General features: G+C 60.2%; 11 protein-coding genes across 11 annotated transcripts; 8 read left to right on the top strand and 3 right to left on the bottom strand.

Annotated features, from left to right (window-relative positions):
• Window positions 1–456: 456 nt before the first annotated feature.
• On the bottom strand, window positions 457–1,191 carry A1Q1_01336 (orotate phosphoribosyl transferase; the record flags this gene model as incomplete). Its single annotated transcript, XM_014328547.1, has 2 exons — window positions 457–1,024; window positions 1,106–1,191. The coding sequence occupies 2 exons, from the start codon at window positions 1,189–1,191 to the stop codon at window positions 457–459; spliced, it is 654 nt and encodes a 217-aa protein (XP_014184022.1).
• Window positions 1,192–1,469: 278 nt separating this feature from the next.
• On the top strand, window positions 1,470–1,814 carry A1Q1_01335 (uncharacterized protein; the record flags this gene model as incomplete). The annotated part of the gene is made up of 1 exon (XM_014328546.1): window positions 1,470–1,814. One exon carries the CDS (start codon window positions 1,470–1,472, stop codon window positions 1,812–1,814), a length of 345 nt encoding a protein of 114 aa, XP_014184021.1.
• A 543-nt stretch (window positions 1,815–2,357) lies between these two features.
• On the top strand, window positions 2,358–3,209 carry A1Q1_01334 (uncharacterized protein; the record flags this gene model as incomplete). The annotated part of the gene is made up of 2 exons (XM_014328545.1): window positions 2,358–2,651; window positions 3,012–3,209. The coding sequence occupies 2 exons, from the start codon at window positions 2,358–2,360 to the stop codon at window positions 3,207–3,209; spliced, it is 492 nt and encodes a 163-aa protein (XP_014184020.1).
• A 499-nt stretch (window positions 3,210–3,708) lies between these two features.
• Window positions 3,709–5,235, bottom strand: A1Q1_01333 (uncharacterized protein; the record flags this gene model as incomplete). The annotated part of the gene is made up of 1 exon (XM_014328544.1): window positions 3,709–5,235. The coding sequence occupies one exon, from the start codon at window positions 5,233–5,235 to the stop codon at window positions 3,709–3,711; it is 1,527 nt and encodes a 508-aa protein (XP_014184019.1).
• A 276-nt stretch (window positions 5,236–5,511) lies between these two features.
• Window positions 5,512–6,044, bottom strand: A1Q1_01332 (uncharacterized protein; the record flags this gene model as incomplete). Its single annotated transcript, XM_014328543.1, has 2 exons — window positions 5,512–5,643; window positions 5,691–6,044. 2 exons carry the CDS (start codon window positions 6,042–6,044, stop codon window positions 5,512–5,514), a joined length of 486 nt encoding a protein of 161 aa, XP_014184018.1.
• Window positions 6,045–6,682: 638 nt separating this feature from the next.
• Window positions 6,683–8,410, top strand: A1Q1_01331 (uncharacterized protein; the record flags this gene model as incomplete). Its single annotated transcript, XM_014328542.1, has 3 exons — window positions 6,683–7,931; window positions 7,987–8,141; window positions 8,273–8,410. 3 exons carry the CDS (start codon window positions 6,683–6,685, stop codon window positions 8,408–8,410), a joined length of 1,542 nt encoding a protein of 513 aa, XP_014184017.1.
• Window positions 8,411–9,043: 633 nt separating this feature from the next.
• A1Q1_01330 (40S ribosomal protein S8) lies at window positions 9,044–9,877 on the top strand (the record flags this gene model as incomplete). The annotated part of the gene is made up of 2 exons (XM_014328541.1): window positions 9,044–9,289; window positions 9,500–9,877. 2 exons carry the CDS (start codon window positions 9,044–9,046, stop codon window positions 9,875–9,877), a joined length of 624 nt encoding a protein of 207 aa, XP_014184016.1.
• A 4,630-nt stretch (window positions 9,878–14,507) lies between these two features.
• Window positions 14,508–15,332, top strand: A1Q1_01329 (uncharacterized protein; the record flags this gene model as incomplete). The annotated part of the gene is made up of 2 exons (XM_014328540.1): window positions 14,508–15,160; window positions 15,266–15,332. The coding sequence occupies 2 exons, from the start codon at window positions 14,508–14,510 to the stop codon at window positions 15,330–15,332; spliced, it is 720 nt and encodes a 239-aa protein (XP_014184015.1).
• A 139-nt stretch (window positions 15,333–15,471) lies between these two features.
• Window positions 15,472–15,696, top strand: A1Q1_01328 (uncharacterized protein; the record flags this gene model as incomplete). Its single annotated transcript, XM_014328539.1, has 1 exon — window positions 15,472–15,696. The coding sequence occupies one exon, from the start codon at window positions 15,472–15,474 to the stop codon at window positions 15,694–15,696; it is 225 nt and encodes a 74-aa protein (XP_014184014.1).
• An 802-nt stretch (window positions 15,697–16,498) lies between these two features.
• On the top strand, window positions 16,499–17,665 carry A1Q1_01327 (uncharacterized protein; the record flags this gene model as incomplete). Its single annotated transcript, XM_014328538.1, has 2 exons — window positions 16,499–16,919; window positions 17,322–17,665. The coding sequence occupies 2 exons, from the start codon at window positions 16,499–16,501 to the stop codon at window positions 17,663–17,665; spliced, it is 765 nt and encodes a 254-aa protein (XP_014184013.1).
• A 1,365-nt stretch (window positions 17,666–19,030) lies between these two features.
• Window positions 19,031–19,510, top strand: A1Q1_01326 (uncharacterized protein; the record flags this gene model as incomplete). Its single annotated transcript, XM_014328537.1, has 1 exon — window positions 19,031–19,510. One exon carries the CDS (start codon window positions 19,031–19,033, stop codon window positions 19,508–19,510), a length of 480 nt encoding a protein of 159 aa, XP_014184012.1.
• Between the last annotated feature and the right edge of the window lie 86 nt (window positions 19,511–19,596).

The following is a 19,596-nucleotide window of genomic DNA, read 5'->3' as shown; positions in this document are numbered from 1 at the left end:
GTGCCCCCGCCGCATCCGCCGCCGCGGCGCCGGCCCCACCTCGCCCCCGTCCGGCCCAGACGCCCTTCCCCTCTGTCTGGCGCACGACGACGTACGAGCAGCTCAACATGGGCGATCTGCTCACCAAGGCGCTCGCGGCGAGGCCCCGCCCCCAGCCCCAGCTGCCCGCCCGCATCGGCATGGCGTCCAAGCCGGGCCCCGTCTCCCTCGTCCCGCCCCCCGCCCCGCAGCAGGGCGTGACTGCCTAGTTGTCAAAACTGTGTTGTACTCATGCATAATTGTACCCCTAAAGAGCACGAGCGGCGAGCACCGAGCGCAGCGAGGCGGGAGGTGCGGCGCGGAGCGAATAACACTGACTGGAGCAGTGGGACGCGACGCCGAGCGAGTGCCGCTCCAAGGCTGGATTCACAGCGAGTCCTTCCAATGAACAACCAATTTCATCACGCTCTATCATCTTTAGGCAGACTTGGGCTGCACTCCGTACTGCTTCCTGTACTCCTCCATTTTGGCGATCTGCTCCTCAAACCCGCCCTTGCGCTTGAGGTACTCGAGGATATCGGCAAAGGCCACAATGGGCTTGACGGGCACGTCAAACTCCTTCTCGACCTCCTCGACGGTGCTGCTGTCGCCCTTGCCGCGCTCCTGCCTGTCGAGCAACTGGACAATGCCGACGAGCTTGCCGCCGGCGGCCTTGATCGTGGCAATAGACTCGCGCACAGCCGTGCCGGCCGTCATGACGTCGTCGATGATGACGATGCGCCGGCCCTCAAGCGGCGCACCGACCAGCGTGCCGCCCTCGCCGTGGTCCTTGGCCTCCTTCCTATTGTACGTGTAGACAATGTTGGTGCCGCGGTTGGAGAGAGCCACAGTCGTGATGGCAGCGAGCGGGATGCCCTTGTACGCCGGGCCGAAGAGGACGTCGAACTCGGGCAGCGTCTGCACGAGGGACGCGAACGCGTCCGCCGTCGCCGAGAGCAGGGGGCCGTCGTACAGCAGTCCCGCGTTGAAGAAGTAGGGCGATTTGCTGGGGGTTAGCTCGGACCAGAGCTGCGCGAGAGCAGAGCAGGGAGGTGAGCAGTGCTCCGCTGCGCTCCGCACCACTCACCGGCCCGACTTCAGCGTGAAGTCGCCGAACAGCAGGACGCCGCTGTCAATCGCCTTCTCGATGAACGTCGTCTTGAAGTCGGCCATGGTGGATTAGTCGTTGTTGACGAGTTGCCCGATCCGTCTCTCCACTCTCACCCACTCGGACTCGGAACTTCTACGGTGGAGATTGGTCCGATCTCCGGCGTGCAATTGGCTAGGTAGCCGATGGAGCCGAGATTGGTGGCAGTGTGGCTTTACGGGTGGAAAAATACAATGCATATGCCTCCGGCGTGGAAAACTGTACCGCATTAGCTTGCTGTTCACCATGCATGGCTTTGCAACTTAGAAAGAATGAAGAGCTCAGTTGTCTATGAGGTTCCTCGATGGGTGAGCAGCCTCCGGGCTTCCAGTTGGGCCAGCTGCGCCGACGAGAAGCACGACTGATCTGCGTTCGGTGTTTCCAATTGGACCCGCGAAGCTATATTCGTGGAGTGAAGGAAATCGCTGGTTCCTCTCCGTCGTTCTGTTCACCATTCCCTCCACACCAGACGAAGATAAACGCCGAAGACTCCAGCACTATCCAGCCTCACGACGGCGACCTCAACGATCAGACGCCAGGCGAGGGCCAGCTCCCCGCCACTGGTACCCCTCCCTCGTCCTCCCAAGACGTCGGCGCTGCCGTTGCGAACGGCTCGGCCGGAGATCCAACTCGAGCTTCGACGAAATGATGCGCCCTGTCGAAGAGCGCTTGTTGCACGATCTGGCGCTCGCCCCTCCCGGCCTCCTCGCTGCCCTCCTGGCTCAGGTCACTCCTGTCGGCCAGGACGGCTAGACCAACGTGAGCCCTCGCTTTTATGCGCCTTTGGACTGACATATTAGGGGAGAGGCGCCTCTGGGAACCAGGACGACGGTCACTAGAAACCACACGTGAAACATCGGCACATCTGTGAGTGAGACTCTCCTGGAGTCGTGCTGATGATAAAAGACACCCACACAGCAGGAGGAGGGCCGGGTCAATGACACGAGTTCTAGCACCGAAAAGAAGAGCAAGGTCGTCATGTGTTCATAGTACGTAGACTTCAGCGGGCCATCCATGCATGAGATGTTTCTCGACCACTTTAGCATCTCGAGGTCAGGCCGAACGATGTTCGTTGCCAATGATATGCATCCCGGCGTTCCAGGTTACATCCGTGACGAGGCGTGAGGTGGAGATGCGCTGACTTTTCTTTCTCTCCTCATTTTCCCAACCACCATCCACCTACCCGATCGCCATGACCTCGACCACATTGATCGACCACAGGAGCCAGCCCGATGAGCAGGAGGACGAGATCGCCCTTCCGAAGCAGCAGTTCGACGAGCAGAAGAACATTACCGAGGAACAGAAGGTCATGATCAACGAGCAGAAGGACATGATCAACGACAGGCTGTTCCAGCAAGACAGACAGGCAGTTACAATGCATGCAGAAGACTTGTTTCGTCATCCCCTCTTACTGGCCGAGTGCACACGGACCGAGAGGAAATCTTGTCGACTTACTCAGGAGCTGATATTCGTGAACATGAGTGTGGTCAGTCCTTCACTGCCGACTCTTTCAAGACCGCTCCACGGACGGAAACAGAGCGAATGTACATGCCTACAATATAGGTCTGGATGTCAGAGATGAGCATGGAGAAAGAGCCGACGGATTACCGTCCGATTGCGATGCGAGTATCCGCCAGGTGGCGGCTTGTGCGACTGAATGGAAGGTGGAATCTACAGAATGCATGTGAAGGGGAGAAACACTGAAAGCAAATAATCGGCACGAGCGGGGAGAAGCATGGAGTGGCGCCGAGCGTGCAGTGGGGATCTGTCCAGCGTACGCGAACGTGGCATCAGCGGATCAGCGGCGGGACCTGGGGGGCTGCGGCGGCTGTCCTGTTCTCCACAGTGCCAAGAGAGTGTTGACGTCGACCTTGCGCGGGCCGAGACTGCGCAGATACTGAGCCGTCGCTGGCCCGTGAGGACCGAGGTAGCTAGCGTCATCCTTGTTAAAGGCCAGTTTGGTGAGTTCAAGCAGCGGAAGATCTTGCGGGACGAGCTGGGCCGCGCCGGGGGGCAGGACTGCGAGAGTTCGAGGTACGGCTGATGTAACGGGGAGGCGGGCACTGGTGGTGGCATACAGTGGTGGCAATTAGTTTCCGGACACCTACCCCGTTGCGAAAACGATCGCTGCCCACCAACCACAGCATCAACCGATGCATAGAGTACACAGGTTGAATCCCAAGATGCAGCTCTATTTGTTAATTGGCATCACCTGTGCATCCCAGAAGTGGTGCAGTATTCAAGCTGGATCTTGTGAGCAACAAAGAGCCCTTCAGATCGCCACCATCCCAGAAAATGCAACCCTTTCTTGCCTCTCCTTCCAGAGCCTGTAGAATCCGTAACAGCGACTTCTGTGGGCTCTCCCTTGGAGAATATATAGCTCTCACGTTCCACTTCAAATCCCTTAAACCTCATCCGAATGCATGGAGATCTGGGTACTTAGGAGGGCTCTGAACTTGCTTGGGATTAGGCTGGAGATCAGCCTGAAAACTCCCTCGCAGCAATTGTGTCCCAGCACATGCATAAGACTGTCTGAGCACTCATCAAGCCTCATATCGATAGATAATATGTGCATCAACAGCTGTGGAAAGTCTTGAATGCATAGCGGCAGTGTGAGCGCTGCAACGGAGCCCACGAAAAGTGTCCGGTTTCTTTTTGCCACCACTGTAAAGAGAAGTACCCGGGGCGGGACTAAGTCTCGCGAGCTTGTTGGGTCGACCAGAGACAGCTGGCTCTTGAACACGCTTGAAGTTGGCACCCTTAAGCTGGGCGAAGGCGTTCTTCAGCCTGACCTCAGCGAGCCTGTCCCCTGCTTCGTCCACAGCTGCCTGCCTCTGCTCGGCCCTCATACTCGCCATCTCCTTAGCTTGACGCACCTGCTCCTCTGCAGCGCGCCTTCGCGCCGTGGCTGCCTCGGCAGCAGCACGCACCCGAGCGAGTTCGGCTTTCAGCCTTTCAGCCTCCTGTTCCGGCTTCTGGGAGTTAGGCTGAGCTGGAGGCGCGACTGACACGACGGCAGCAGGGGTGAACAAAGGAGCTTCGGCGGGTGCCGACTTTGACGGCGATGCAGTGGCAATGCATGCACTAGGCCTCGAGAGCGACTTGGCGGCCGGATTTCTTGGCTGAGTCGCTGTCTGTGGGAGCACGGCAGATGCGAGGACAGGAGCAGGTGGGTGTAGGGGAGTTGCTGCAGCAACGGGGACTGGTCGGGGCGCGGGAGGTGCTGCAACGACCGCAGCACGTTGGATCGCGGGAGTCACCGTGGTGACGGCAGGCGGTTGGATCACGGTACTCGGTGTAGCGACCGGGACAGGGGCGAGCATGGGGGCGGCCGAGTTCTGGTGGGCGGCGGTGGGTGCCGTCAGCTCCGGAGCGGCAGACACTGAAGCCACTTTGGAAGGGGCCGTGACCTCCTCGGTGACCTCCCTGGTGGACGGCGTAGGGCGCGCAGCGGATGCCGGTGCTTTCTCCTGCTCGTTGTCCGGCTTCTGGGAGAGATCACGTACAGCGCCGGCGGTGTTCTCCCCGACACCTTCAGCCGAAGTTGACAATGTCGCTGTCCTCTCTGTGATGTGATCGACGAGGTGGGCGACGAACTTCTTGTCGGTCTTGAACGCAGGCCGGCGAGTGCACTGGGGCAGCGGACAGCGCCTCAGTGCCAGTGCCGTCGCGGTCTTCTGGGAGGTCATCATCTCGGGTTCGACCTCGGTGTGGAAGTGAGGGGACAGGTGCTGGTCGAACACGTGAAGGGCAAGAGCTGTCCCACTCTCCAACTCGCGACCGCCACACGCCTCGGCAGGGCAGCGAAGTTCGGCGGACGCAAGCGTGCCGAAGACGGCTGGAACCTCAACCTTCCAGATGTCGTCAAATCTCTCCACGAATGTGCCGTCCACTTTAACCATGGCCGAGGAACTTGTCGGGTCTATCTCGGCCTCAGTTACCGCTGCTGCAAAGCTTGAGCCATGGATGCGCTTGTTGTGGTCAGCCCATGTCGAGGCGTTGGAGAACCAGGTGTTGAGACAACCGAGGCGGCAGCGGAAGACACACCGCTCGTCGTCGTGGGACCGCATGTGCTCTTGGTAGTCCCACTTTGATTCATAGAGCAGACCGTGACAGGAAGGCAGTGAACATGGAAAGACAACAACGTTCTTCCGGTCGGGGTTCTCGAGACAGATCGCTTCGTGTTGCGTACGCCCATAGTGGGTGAATGGCGCTCGGCAGTAAGTGCAGTTATAAGTTCCCACGCCTGGGGGAAGACGCGGCTGGGCATAGGGCTTCGACTTGTTGTAGACGAGCTATAGTTAGCTTTTTGCGTAAAAGCTGCTTACCTCGTATACTGCGACCTCCTAAGACGCGTATAGGTGCTCCAAGGTTCTTCCACTTGGTGCCTCGGCCTGCGTGAAGGGAGTAGCCGTCTTGGCCCAGTCGTGTGGCGTGTCGTCACCTCCATGGTAAGTGGAGCGCAGCTGGTAGACGGCCTTTGGCTCAGCCAGACGAGACGATTGAAATGTCAGATATGACTTACCTTGCCAGATGCGCTGGGGAGATGAAGCTGCGGCAGCAGTTCCGCTACACCGATGTTTAAGTGGTGAGGGTCAGCAACTTTGAGAACGCAGAAGAGTGGTGGCGGGTCGACCAGAGTGGTGCGCCGAACAGCCACATCCCCGTCGCAGGGCTGCTCCTCGCAGTTGTGTGCGATCCGGTCGACCACGAAAAGTACCGCAGCGTCAGCGAGGGACGGCTGGTCGGGGTTGACAACGATTCTGCGGGTAGCACGCCTGTTTGTTGTTGAGCAACACGAGACGCAGATGATCTCCTCGATGACGTCAACATCGAATCGTGACCGGTCCTTCGGCGAGCCTGGGAGCGAGGACGGCATGGCGTAGTGGTTGACTGTGGTTGTAAGAGTTTACGAAAGTTAGTGAAAGTCAGAGGATGATGGAGAGCTCTGGTGTGCACGGCGAGGAAGGCGGGGGTCATGTGACGGCGAGGACATGCATCGCTAGGAAGGATGGGACGGAGCAGGCTAGCAGCAGGGAAGCCAGGCCGCGGGCTACGGGGAGAAAGGAGGAAGGAGGAAGGCCGTGGGTGAAGGGACGGCAGAGCGCGACTGGGTCTACACGGTGATCAGGGCGAGTTCGCTGGACCGGTACGGGGTCGGGGGATCCAGCCCGGGGCCCTCGCGCTGGCCGCTGGTGGAAGGTCGGGCTTTACGCTGTGCGATGCCTAGGGACTCGTTGATGCCAGCTCTAGTCGCGGTCGGCCGCAGGTACCTGGTTTGGATGATCAGCGTTCAAGTCTCAGGGTATGGGCTGCGCCCCCGCCTGCAGAGGTGACTGGACCCGCAGAGTGTCGCAAACACGCCTGCGCGAGACAGGCAGCAAGGCTGAGGTCAGTGTCCAGCGCATGACGCGCCTGACCTCTGGGGGGTGTGGAGGAAGGCCAGAAACCGACAAGATGCCGTCGCTGTGGTCAGTGTTGGAAACGTAACATCTCTCTCTCTCATCGTCCCCGGCCATGGCCACGCTCAACCAGTTCCTCGAGCTCCAGGAGAAGGTCGCCGAGCTCGAGCGCGAGAATACCAAGCTGAAGAACGAGAAGGCGGCCACTTCCAATGCCCTCCCTGCCGGCACTTCCTCCTCATCCTTCCCCCCCGCCGCCAGCATCTTCCATCCCGCCAACCCTACACCGTCTAACCATTCTGACGAGAAGATGAGGCGCGTCGAGGAGCGTCTTCTTTCTAATCTGTCGCGCTGCACCGCCGCTGCGATGGGAACCGCGTTGTATGCATCGCGCGACGTCGGTAATCGTGCGTGGACGTGCGAGGAGGTGGAATATTACTTCGCATGGAAACGCGGAAGTCTCGGCGATCTGAGCTGCCCCTCGACTCTCGACGACTTTGACGACACGGCGGCAGACGGACGCGACGGCGATGACGAACCCGAGCCGAACCTTGCCGAACTACTTCGTGGCGTCTCGCGCCGGCCTTCACCGTTTGAGGACCCCAAGAACGCAGCGCCGAAGGAGCTGGACCCCTTGGGCAGGAGCACCGTCTACGCATGGTGTCGACCTGAGAGCCTCAGGGCTCCTCGGTCCGAGGCGGAGGTCGAAGCCATCGCGTCGGAGTTCACGACCCTCATGGCAGACGCGCTGCGAGTCTCCGACTTGAATGTTGGCAAGATCGAGCCGTGCATCCGGTCGGGCTCTGGAGCGGCACCAGTGGAGACCTGGCTTTGGCACAGGGGCTGGAAGGACGAGCAGCAACCTCTGCGCAAGGTCAGCTCGATGATGAGCGGACCCGACTGCCACCTGCTCGCCATGCTTGGGCCAACAGGGTTGAGCGCGAACCCGTGGTCGATGTGCAGGATCGCGGAGCGGTTTGCGGAGAAGGGCGGCGCGATCATGAGCATCATGGTGTCCGGAGAAGTTCAGATTGTGTCGGCGAGCGAGGTGCACCGCGCACTGCTCATTCTCATCGACTTCCTCCGCACCTCACTGCTCGACCCGTCAGCTCAGGCCGACACGCTCCCGACAGTCTACCGCGCGAAGGCGCTTGCAGCCGCCATGGGCGCCGCAGCCCGGATCTCTGAGGTCAGCTCGGACGGGCTGGCTCCAGGGGTGGAGTTCGCGAAGCGCCTCGTTCTTTGTTTCTTGGAACGCGTCGCTGAGAGCCACGTCCGCCGTTGGAAGTGGGCGCTGAGCACCGCTCCAGATGGCATCTCGGACGTTAGGCGGTGGCCGGTGGTGATGTCTCCGAAGAATAGATGTAGGTCTGACTCGACGGCAAAAGCTGACATCAGTGTTCTCAATGGCTGCGGCAGGCGAGACGGACGATGTCGACATTGAGGAGGGGTCGGGGCTCGAGTCTGGGACATCCAGCTCCAGGAAGGGAAGTGCGACTCGCTCAGCCCTGTTGGGCTCGGAAACCATTCCCAGTGTTCTCGACGTGGGACTCTCCTTTTGCGAGGGGTGCAAAGTGAGTTGAGCAGGCATTCGCAGCTGACTTGGTAGAAGCTCAAGTACCAGGTATGCCTGAGCGCGGGGCAGACGCTCTGCTGCGCGTGTAACCAGAACCCAGCCCGCAACGAGTGAGTGAAACAGCCGTAGTGCTTGCTGACAGGAAGCCGTGCTGGAGCGAGCGGGTACGAGGAGCCTGTCGGTACAGCGTTCGTGAAACGGAAGTGGAAGGACCGTATCGAGAAGTTCCAGGAGGAACAGGAGAAGAAGAGAGCGAAGCAGGTCTAGGCGACTGCGGTATCACGTAGAACACGAGTGTCGATAGTGTAACAGATAGCTGAGTGTATGACAGCAGGACCGGTGACAGAGTGGTAAGATACTTGGCTGGCCAGATAGTGGGACGCCGCTGAGGCAGGCTCCGAAGAAGCTCAGTTTGAATCGCGCCCTTCCGACTTGATACGCATGGTAAGCGCAACTATCGGACATAAGCTGATTATCCAGGCACGGTTGCATACTGTTGCCGCGACACAACCACCCATATAATTTGGTTCCGTTGGCAGCTCGATTTCGCGGAAGCTTTTTTGTGGTTGCTGCCTGGCAGTCCGGTGTGGTGACCAGGTTAACGCATCTCGATCCACTCTTACCTCTCGAACGACAACTGCAAAGTGAGTGGGGCCATAGGAGGTACATTGGGCTCGACGAACACGACGCAACGACGCTCGACGACAACGACGGCACGACCAGCGACAAACGCGCTTTCGGTCGACTTTGGAGAAGACGGAATCAGCTGGAGAAAGAAATTTGATCACCTAGTTTCCACACGAACTTCGATCACTTGCACTCATCGCAACGGCGTCTTCGACTCGACCCAGTGTACCTCTCGACACCGGGCTGGACTAGGAGCAGCAACTGACAGGCAGAATGGGTATCTCGAGGGACTCCCGCCACAAGCGCAGCGCCTCTGGTGCCCGCCGTGCGCACTACCGCAAGAAGAGAAAATTCGAGCTCGGCCGTCAGGCTGCTATGACCAAGCTCGACACCACCAAGCGCATCCACACCGTCCGCACCCGTGGTGGCAACGTCAAGTACCGTGCTATCCGTCTTGACACCGGCAACTTCTCTTGGGGATACGAGGCTACTACCCGCAAGACTCGTCTCCTGAACGTCGTGAGTAGGGATTGAGGGAAAGGAAGGACCAGGCTGGACAAGGATCGCGCGAGCGAAATCGAGGAGAAGGCCGGGAGCGACGAGTGGAACGAGCAGAGGAGCGATGTCGGAGATGGTGCGACTGGTGGAGGGGATGCGCGTGCGACCGAAAATTCTGCCTGGCTTTCCTTTTCATGTTCACACGAGGAAGGACATCACTGACCACTCCAGCGCTACAACTCGACCAACAACGAGCTCCTCCGTACCCAGACCCTCGTCAAGTCGGCCGTCGTTGAGGTTGACGCCACCCCCTTCCGTCAGTGGTACGAGGCCCACTACGCCCAGCCCGTCACCAAGAAGGGCCAGGCTGAGGCCCCCGCCGACGAGGGCAAGAAGTCGAACCACGTCCAGCGCATCCTTGCCGAGCGCAAGAAGGACGCCAAGATCGACAACCACCTCGAGCAGCAGTTCCGTACCGGTCGTCTCCTCGCCATGATCACCTCGCGTCCTGGCCAGTCCGGCCGCGCCGACGGTTACATTCTTGAGGGCAAGGAGCTCGACTTCTACCTCAAGAAGCTCCAGACCCGCAAGCAGAAGCACGCCGCCTAAGTGCGGAGTGTAGGGGCTGTTTGTACGAGATGGATGGATTCATTTACATACTAGAGCAGAGCAGGGAGCACTTCTGCACAAGACTGACGAGCAGCTCGATTGCATGCCTCTGTTCCTCTCAGTGCGACGCGCACAGCGCATAGCGCGACGTGCAGCTGTGAGTCTCTACCACTTCAGGGTGGTTAGCGGTGTGCCCTCATAGGCCCTGGTGGAGGCAGTTTCGACGGAAGAAAATGGGTGGAGTGGCACCCCGTATCCTGTGGCTGCGAGTTTCTCGCACTGCATCATGACAGCATCATGACATGCTTACAACAGACTGCACGACGACGGAGGAGGGAAAGCGTCTCGGAGGACGGCACATGTGTGGACGGACAAGTCAACTGAACGCACCTAGTTTGGTGGACTAAGTCGCAGGAACGACAGACGGGCCCACTAGTGATGCTGGTTCGAAGGCACCGGAGGGGCGACTCCGCGGGCGCTCGGTACTTCGGCGGCATGAGTCCGCAGTCAGTCCGTGTTACTAACCTCCTGACCAGCTGATCAACGGACTTGCAAGCTCTGCCGAGCTCACCAGGGCGAGACACGGACATCCGTCGCAACTGGATGCGCCGTCTGTTTAGACCGCTGGTGTCGTCTCATGTCATCAGCCGTCGGTACCGGTCACAGTAGCGGTGGGCAGGTGATGAAGAGTCCGAGTCTCAGCCTTGGCACTCGGCGTAGTCGGTGCGCAGGTCTTTGCGAACCGCACGGCTTGGTGACTTTCCTGCACACGGGTGGAACGTGGGCTATCTCGGAGCAGTGACGGGGCAAAGACGGAGCAGACTGCACGCCCGGCGCAGTGAGGAGGGCCCGAGAAGCGGAGATGCTGGATGGTTCTGCCAGCAGCTTGGGAGCTCGAATTCTCTGCAGTGAGCTTGGTGGGCTATCAGAAGCCGTCCAGGTCGTCACGGAGCAGCGCCGGAGCAGCTGAAGCGCCCAGTCTATGTCGTGGGCCCGAGAAGAGAGGATGCACAGTGTGTTTGCGCCGACTGCTTGGCGGTTTGCGATTGCAACAGGGCGGTCAGGTAGGTGACTAGTGGTTTGCGATCGCGAGGGGCACACCGGTTCTGATGAATGAGGGCGATGAATGTGGGGAGGGTGTTTGTCCTCAATCTGAAGTGAGCGAAGCGTCGTCCGATGACAACTGTCCACGCAGGGTGTCGATGCCAAGAATCCTTGCTGCTGAGGCATTTGACAGAGCCTCCGAGCCCGACTGCATGGGACAGCCGCGAGTTCGGCATTTATCGACATGCACAGTAGCGTGACGGCGCCGCCCTCGTCGGTATTCCGTCTTCTCCTTGTCCTCCGAGTGACGGAAAGACGCTCCGATATATCGGTCCGCATGCCGTCCCTCCCAAAATCCGCATTCCGTCGTATCCAGCGGAACCAAGGTCGAGCCAAGGCCAAGCCGCAAGTGACGTCGTGCTCATCGCAGAACAGGTCCCAGATCTGTGTGCACTGCGCCCGGGAACCGGCTGCCGGCACGTTGTCGCCTCGATCACCCTCTCCCTCGACGACTCGCGACTGGCGCGACTGGACACCTTGTTGCACTCGGGCCCGTCGCCTGACGGACCCGCCATGCGCCATGGGATGACGACGCGCCAGGACAGATCCCGAGAGACTCCACCCTTCCTTGTCTCGTTTATGTGGTTCTGGCGTCGTCACCCCTTGTCGCTCGCCGCTCCCAATATCTGCATCAGTGTCAACCAGCGTTGCCCAGCACCGTTCAGTGCGCCCAGTGTCGGCCAGACCCAGACCCAGACGCACACAGCACACATTGTCCTGGAGCTCGGACCGCTGTCGCACCCCGCACCGAAGTGCCGTCGGGAGTTGGAGCATGGAGATTGATTGCGATCGCCCGATGCGCGCGTTACACCATCGCACCACCTGCTCCACGCCTTCACCCTAGCGCACCCTTGTCCCCTGCCTCCTGGTTCGCCCTTTATCTCCGTCGCAGCCCATGCACTCCGTTCATTGTGCAAGCCTAGCATGCTCACTTCGGCCTCGAGCATGATCATACCACAGTTCAACAGATTGTTAGGTTGGTGTCACGACTGCGTTCGGGGTACGGGATGAACAATGAGGCAGAACCAGTCGACCGAGTACAACAACCTACTCGGAGCAATGGACAATGACAGATGCCAAGGAGGCCCAAGGACAGCGGCCCAAGACAGTGCCCTCGCCCAATGAGAGAGGTCATCCTTATCGCCCATTTCACACCGGTGTGACAGTGAGGTGCTTGTGATCCCATGATCTCAGTATGCTCCTACGCACCGCGAGAAACCAAAAGACTGCGTCCTCTGCTGCCAGGCCATCACTGATCACTGAAGGGATGCAGGCGGGAGAGCGAAGGGCAGGCCGGCGGCTGCGGCATAGTGGATCTTGGCCAGACGGGCCGGCCAACGGCTGGACCAGGGGCGGTGGCCGCGTGTTGTGGTGTGGTTTTGTGTGTCGGTGCTCCCGACACTACCTCGGCACACCGCGCCCTGCACGCTGTCTTCGATCGTGTCGAGGTGCGAGGCGCGTCCCTGGGGATGGGGGCCGCGGTGCGTCTGTTCGGCCCGGCGACAAGCCGCGCTCCACAGTTGAACCGTGCGTGTGACCTCGCCTCATGCACTGGGCACTCACAAGCGCCTGGCGCCTGGGGTCCTTTGGGTCTCGCGCATGCAACGTGTTTGGTCCGCCTTGTTCTGTCGTTTTCGAATGAGTGCGAGCTAGCCGAGCGAATCGCATTCGAAAGGGACGGCCCAATTTCGCTCATTTTCCCGTATTATTCGCTGCATTTCTGAGTCGCAAGCTGCCACAGGACCAAGTTTGAGGTAGGATGGACGTCAAGACGATGCATGATGGTCTGCAGAGCATGAAGAGCAGCTCAGCAGGAGGTTTGTACCGCGCTGCGGCTCGTCAACCCCGGCTCTGCATGCGAGACTTGCGTCCTGTGCGCCTGTGCCCCCGTTCAGCTGCGAAGTGCGCAGGAATACCTCCGCCGTCTTACGCCCCTCGAGACGTGACGCTGATTGATCCGCGCCCTCTCTTTCGCATCTTGGCTTCTTTCCTGGATCTGGTCATGCATCGTGCTGAATAAACATTTGGGAATTGGATTGCGCTGTCGAAGAGAGCTCGCAGCCCGCAGCTGACGGCGTCTGATCCTATCGCCGTAATCTCTTCGATCACGTCCGAGACCGAAATCGCAGCTGACCGGTGATTGAGGCGGAGTGGGAACGCCGAACGCCCAAACGCCCGACTCCGTTGCCCTCTGACCCGACAATGGCGCTGCCCCAGCGACACCTGATCACCCTGAATGCTTGAAGGGGCTAGCCTGGGCTGGCCTGGTGTGATTGCTGCGGATCGCCGCACGGCGACAAGGGCAGGAGCGGCCCCAGCGAGGATCCGGATCTGCGGACCGTCTCTGACGACCTTTGGTCTTTGAGCGCTGAGCCCTTTATGCCTCGTTTTCTGCCCTTTGTATCTGTTTCGGGCGCAAGATCGGACAGCAGGAGGGCAGGAGAATAACACGCCGGACTCGAGTCTCCGGATGCCGGGCTGGCGCCTCGCGGCAGCGGCAGGCGACAAAGCGAGGTCGACGAGGGAGTGATCGCCGAGCCCCTTGGCGTCGCTCTTCCTGAACTCCTTTAGAGCATTCTTCTTCAACCACCCCTACCCCATAACATTGCCCGGCGAGCGAGGAGAGACTGCGCCCTCAGCTGTCACCCCTTGAGGACTCGGTCTCGCCTCTTGCCCTCCTCCGCACCCCGCACAATGCACCGCACAGCGCACGCCAGCGTGAGCGAGAACGCAAGCCATGCGGAGTGCGCTGATCGCTGAGCCCGCCGATCGAGAATCACCGTCCGCGTGCGCTGTGCGCTGCAGTGCTACCCGCCTATTCCCTATCTCCTCTGGTCTTCCGGGTTGACTGAGCAGCCGGGCATCTGCCCATCGGAGCAGAGGGCGCAACCTCGCGTCGTATGCGCTCGCCCCCTGCACTCGCGAAGAGAATAAGGGACGCAGCACAACAACAAGCATGACTGAGTGACTCAACCGCGGCAGAGAGATAGGTGAGGCAGCTGAGGCAGGCGCTGCACGGCACACGCTCTTCGCGAGCTGAACTCGCGACACACAAAAGACAAGAGGCCGGCCCTGTGCCGCTGGCGGAACACCTTCTTTCCTTCTGACATCGCACACAGCACACATACACACACCCCTTTCGCTCCCTCAGTCATCTGCAGGCTCCGCTCACCAGTCTCTTATTCAGGCGCTGGGAAGAAAGCGGTCTCAGCCGGTCGCAACGCCCTTCCAAGCATATAAAGACACCGGTATCGATCAAGCTACGTACGTCTCTTCATCCTCATTTCGAGTTGATCTCGACCTGACCCTCCCGATCTCCCCTCGTAGTACGGTTTACAGTACCGCATCCCCTTCTTCCCCCCTCACTCCGATCTTAACGAGACTCCTACTCAGACGTCTCTCTGACAATTATCAGACTTAGTCACCTGCCCCTTCTCACCTATCGGCACTCACCTCGCACCCTCTCCACGTGATACCTCAAGGACACTTGCGCGCTCGACGCCGTTCCTTCAACACTCCAAACACGATGACCAACATCCCCCTCGTCCAGCCCCTCGACCTCACCCGCTTCACCCACTACCAGTTGCCCGAGAGCAACGACCGCAGCTACCGTTCTACGCCCCAGCGCAGTTCCGGCAGCGGTGCTAGCGGCGGTAGTGGCAGCGGCAGCGGCAGTGGCGGTAGCGCAACCCCGGAGGGCACGCCACAGACGGCGCATACAACGCAGACCTTCGGGTTCTCTCCGTCTGACAGTCCGCTCAGCCCCGCCCCGCCCCACAGTGCGCCCCACTCTGCTCCGCCCACGACCGAGCACCATCAGCAGCACCAGCAACACCAAGCCCAGCACCAGCTCCTCAGCGGACAGAACATCCAGGTCCACTCTCACCTCACCGCACCTGGCCCTGGCGGGCAGGCAGGTCCCGGCGGACCTGGTGGCGGCCCTGGTGGCCACCAGCAGCTCATCAAGATGAACTCACCCCGCGAGCCGAACACGTACTGGGACTCGTCAATGCGTCCTCCTCCCCGCGATCTTGCGTTCCAGCCCCAGCAGCCCTATCCCATGTACCGCGAGTACTATGACAACTATTCTCCCTATTCTCAGTACCCAATGGCCCAGCAGAACGACCAGGCGGAGGAGCGTCGCAGGCGCGAGCTGCAGAAGGCGCGTCGTCATGTCTGGTGAGTTGATGGTGTTCACCGAGCTGCGTCTCTCATCTTCGCCCATGGCAACGGCAAGCTAACATCCAGCCCGGTCTGTGACAAGCGCTTCAACCGTCCCTCTAGCCTGAACACGCACATGTCGGTGCACACAGGAGCGAAACGTGAGCTTACACAGCCACCTCCTAGCTAACGGCAGCCTACCAATGCCAACGCGAAGGCTGTGGTCGCCGCTTCAGTGTTTCGTCCAACTTGCGTCGCCACGAGAGGGTGAGCCAAGCAGACTTCATCGTCGAGCTAACAGACAGACCCACGACCAGCGCGCACGCACGATGAAGCCCCAGCGTGTCGTCTACCCCTACTACTCCTACGTGCCTCAAGTCGAGTACAGTTTGCCCCGCGAGTACCGCCCTCGCGAGATGGGTCTCGGTCACGGCCACCCCGCGCACCCTCAGCACGTCGCCATGCCCGCTCCCCAGCAGCCCGAGGAGCAGGAGGACCAGAAGCCCATCATCATGCCTCAGCCCTCGAAGCCTAACGTGCTCCTTCACTCCTGAGCCACCACCTCTCGCTCACGGCTGTTGCTTGCTGTCGCTGCAACTACCAAGTCCCAACGCACACTGCACATTGCACATCGCCTCAAGTTCCAATCTAAATCAAAATCAAACTCACATCTGGATCTATCCGCCTCACAAGCTATGTGTAGCCTCAACCACGCCTGCCCAGCAACCACACTCCCTGTCCTTAGAAGCGAACGCTTAGCCCGGCTCAGAACCGACATTCCATGAACTCATACGACTTCTTCCTAGCTGTACACATACGACTTTTGGTTCCTCGTCACATCTTCTCCCGTCCGTAAGCAGTAGAAAGGGAATAACGATGCCATGCCAACCTGTATCTACCGCTCGGCGCTCCACCTGCTGTAACTTCACGACCTACGTCGTCGATCGGTGGTGACTTGCTGCAGCAATCGACGGCGTATTTTCGGCACTCACCACTGGCTCATGAATGGACGCCACTGCGCCACTGGACTCGCTGGGCCAGTCAGATGACGGTGGAGGTCAGCGAAACGGCTTTTGGTTCCGCTGTTTTCATCTCGATCGCGGCCGCACCGCCTGAAACGCTTGTTTACGAGTTGCGGCGAGAGGAGAAAGTTACTAACTACTACCACCACTGCCTCGCAACCTCCGCACGCAAGCAGCGACTGATCGGCTTGGAACCGTCTCCTGCCCCACACTTGTACACGTCACTTGCTCATCTCAGCTTGCCGGAGCGACGACGGACCGACCTCCAACTTCCAACTTTACCTCCACTCTTTTCGACGCCTACCTCCACCTCGGTCCCGAGTAATCCGACGCGATGGGTGTCTGGTCGCAGATCTTCTTCGGTCTGCTTAAGATCTTCTGTGGCGGTGACCAGAAGCAGCACGGTGGACAGCAGCACGGCGGTCACCAGCAACAGGGCGGCTGGAACCAGGGCGGCCAGCAGGGCGGATGGAACCAGAACCAGCAGCAGCAGTACCCGCCGCAAGGCTGGAACCAAGGCGGCCAGCAGCAGGGCGGTTGGACTGGGGGTGCGATCAGCTCTCAGCACGACTACACGCAACTGCGAAACCAGGCCCGGCACGAGGGTGACCTCGCGCACAAATGCTTCGCCGACAGCCAAGCTGCGTACAAGTCGGGCAATGGAGCGCGTGCCAAGGAGCTCTCGAACCAGGGCAAGGCGCACCAAGCCAAGCAGGACCAGATGGACGACCAGGCTGCCGCTTGGATCTTCCAGGGTGAGTTGCATTTCTCCGCGCTCCGTGGGGCGGCAGCGAGAGCTTGCGAGGTATTCCTCCGGCTTGGCTGCGTCGTGAGCACGCCTCCGATCATCGGATTGTGGGAGGGGAGGGCGAGAGGGCGTGCGGCTGCATGCGGACGGTACACCCGCTGCTCGTGCGACCGTGTATCCTGCACGCAGGCGAGAGAGCGTGCGTCTCATGAACACCCGGACGATGTTTCGGACGAGCTGGCCACAGAGTTGTGGGGCAGCGCTTGGCATCGTCGAGCCCGTGCGCCCCGCACGAGCCGCACGCCTCACCCTTTGTCTTCCTCTTCAGTCCGGCGGTGCGAGAGGCCAGGTTCCGAGGCCCCAGGTCGTCCGAGCCATTGAAGAACAAGCATTCGCTGACGTGATGCAGAGAACAATTCGCGCCAGCCGCCGGGAACCATCGACCTGCACGGCCTGTACGTAAAGGAGGCGATCGAGGAGGTCGACAAGGCGATCGCGGCCGGCCAGCGTAATGGACTCCAGGAGCTGCGCGTTATCACGGGCAAGGGTATCCACAGCCAGAACCACCAGGCCAAGATTAAGCCCGCCGTCGCCGACCTGATGCGCAAGTACAACCTCTCCGCCGAGGTTGACCGCCACAACACGGGTGTCATGGTTGTCGACCTCACTGGCCGAACGGGCGGTAACCGCTCGCGCGACGCTGGCGGCCTCGTCGACCAGATGGGCGGCGACAAGGACTGCATCATCATGTAGTGTTCCCGTTTTTTACCCTCAACCTCATACCCTCTCTCCTTTTCGATATTCATAGCTCATACTGCGCACCATTGCTGTGCTCATACCCCTAACGCTATCTGTAGACTGTACTTTTTGGGCCCGTCGCCACCAGATAATGCCACCTTAGATACACGCGATATGCCACTGCGCTCGCATTCGCTGCCCCCACTGTTGCGTGCTGCGACCTGCTTGCTCCATGGTGGTGGCATTATCAGTATCAGTTATCCTGCCATAAGTCCTGGCAAGGTGGCAGGTTATAGACGGCCGGCGGCCAGCGGCAGGGAGCCTGGCATTGGGGCAGGCCGGGCAGGGGAAGGCTGGCACGAGGCGGCAATCGTCGGGGCTCCAGGGCTTTGCTGGGCGGTTGCTGGCTGCAGTTGGCTGCAGTTGGGTGCAATGACGGCGCATCGCGAGCACATGCACGACGCAGAGGCACGGAAGCAGGCACGGCCCTGGCAGCGCAGGGTCAGCGCAGGAGCATCGCAGGGAGGCCATAGGGAAGCTCGACACGGAACTCCGCGGAGCAGGGCTTCGGGAGAAGTCGGACTTTGCGCTCTGCCTATTGCGATGATTAGCCAGTGAGCGGCGGCCGGTAAAGACGCGGCTTTGTTTGAAGCGCTCGGTTAATACCCCCTTTCTCCAGGCTCATTAGAGTTTGTTTGTGCGGCGTACTCGCTACTCGCGATGTTTGCTCGCGCAATCTGGCGCACCGGCGCACGAATGCGGCGCATACGGCGCATTGTTTTGGGCTTGGCTCACTGGCTCGTTGGCCACCCAGCCTACGGTGAGCGGGATTCGGCCGCGTCTGCCGCACGAATGCACTACCGCTCGGCCTCCACCTGATCTACCGATGTCCAGGATGCATCAGGACGGACCGCGTTCGCCCCAGTTGTTCGATGACCCTCATGCACGTCAGAAGACTAAGCGACTAGGCAGGGGTGGCGGTGTCACCTGCCTCTTTGGAGTGCAGGGTGGCCAGACTTGAGCAGACCATTGCTTACGATCGCATACGGGTTCTTGTGGTGGAGAGGATGGTCATCTGATCCGATGAAGGGATGCAACGGCCGTCGGGCCTCGGTTGTATTCCAGCGAGCCTTACGCGTCCGATGACTGCGTTCCTTGTAACTTGGACCTGGATGATGATGTCTCTGAATGGCGATAGGGCAACTCTGAGTCAAATGGGCAATTAGAACGAGACGGCGGCGACACACCCGGTGCAAATTGGACATTACAAACGATGTGTAAGCGGAGTAAGGTTTCCGCTTCATTAGACACCAGGGTAAAGGCTTGCCAAAAGGGCCGGCGGTGGGGGGCTATTGCCGGATCGGGTAACGCGCACCTGGCATGCAGGCCAGCCAACGACTGGCAGACTGTGGCTCCCAGGCGCCTAGGCAGGCAGAGTTCGCCCGCCTTTCGCCGCCTGGACACCAGGTGATGGCCGATACGCCTCCGCCTAGGCTGTACTCTACGACCTACCTCGTGCTCTCTCGGCTTAGTCTCCCAGCCCCTGTAGCTCCCTCCCTCCGCCCGCACGCCCGTCCATCCTTCCTACTGTCCAGCAACCAGCGAGCGAGCGGCCCCCTCGCCAACATTCATCTCTCGTTCCTCATCATCATCCCTTACAACTCCATTACTCCCCATCCACTCATCCACCTCACAGCCTACTCACACCACACAGCGCCCTCTCACCCACCAGCACCGAGCCCCGCCCCGCCTTCGGGTCCCTCCCCCTTCCTCCGCCTCGCCTTCTCCGCCTCCCCTCTTCGCCCACGCCTCTCCACCCGACGACGAAGGAGGAGCGCACCACCCACCCATCCCTGCTGATTCATTACTGCTTTTTCGGTTTTGTCCACCACTCCACCGCGCACCGCGTCGCCTCAGCGCCTCCGCACAGCCTCCAACACACATCC

This window comes from Trichosporon asahii (assembly GCF_000293215.1).
Source record: "Trichosporon asahii var. asahii CBS 2479 unplaced genomic scaffold scaffold00003, whole genome shotgun sequence".
Classification (NCBI taxonomy): Eukaryota; Fungi; Basidiomycota; class Tremellomycetes; order Trichosporonales; family Trichosporonaceae; genus Trichosporon; species Trichosporon asahii.
Note: the sequence above shows the minus strand (reverse complement) of the source record. Positions and strands in the feature narration are given on the sequence as shown.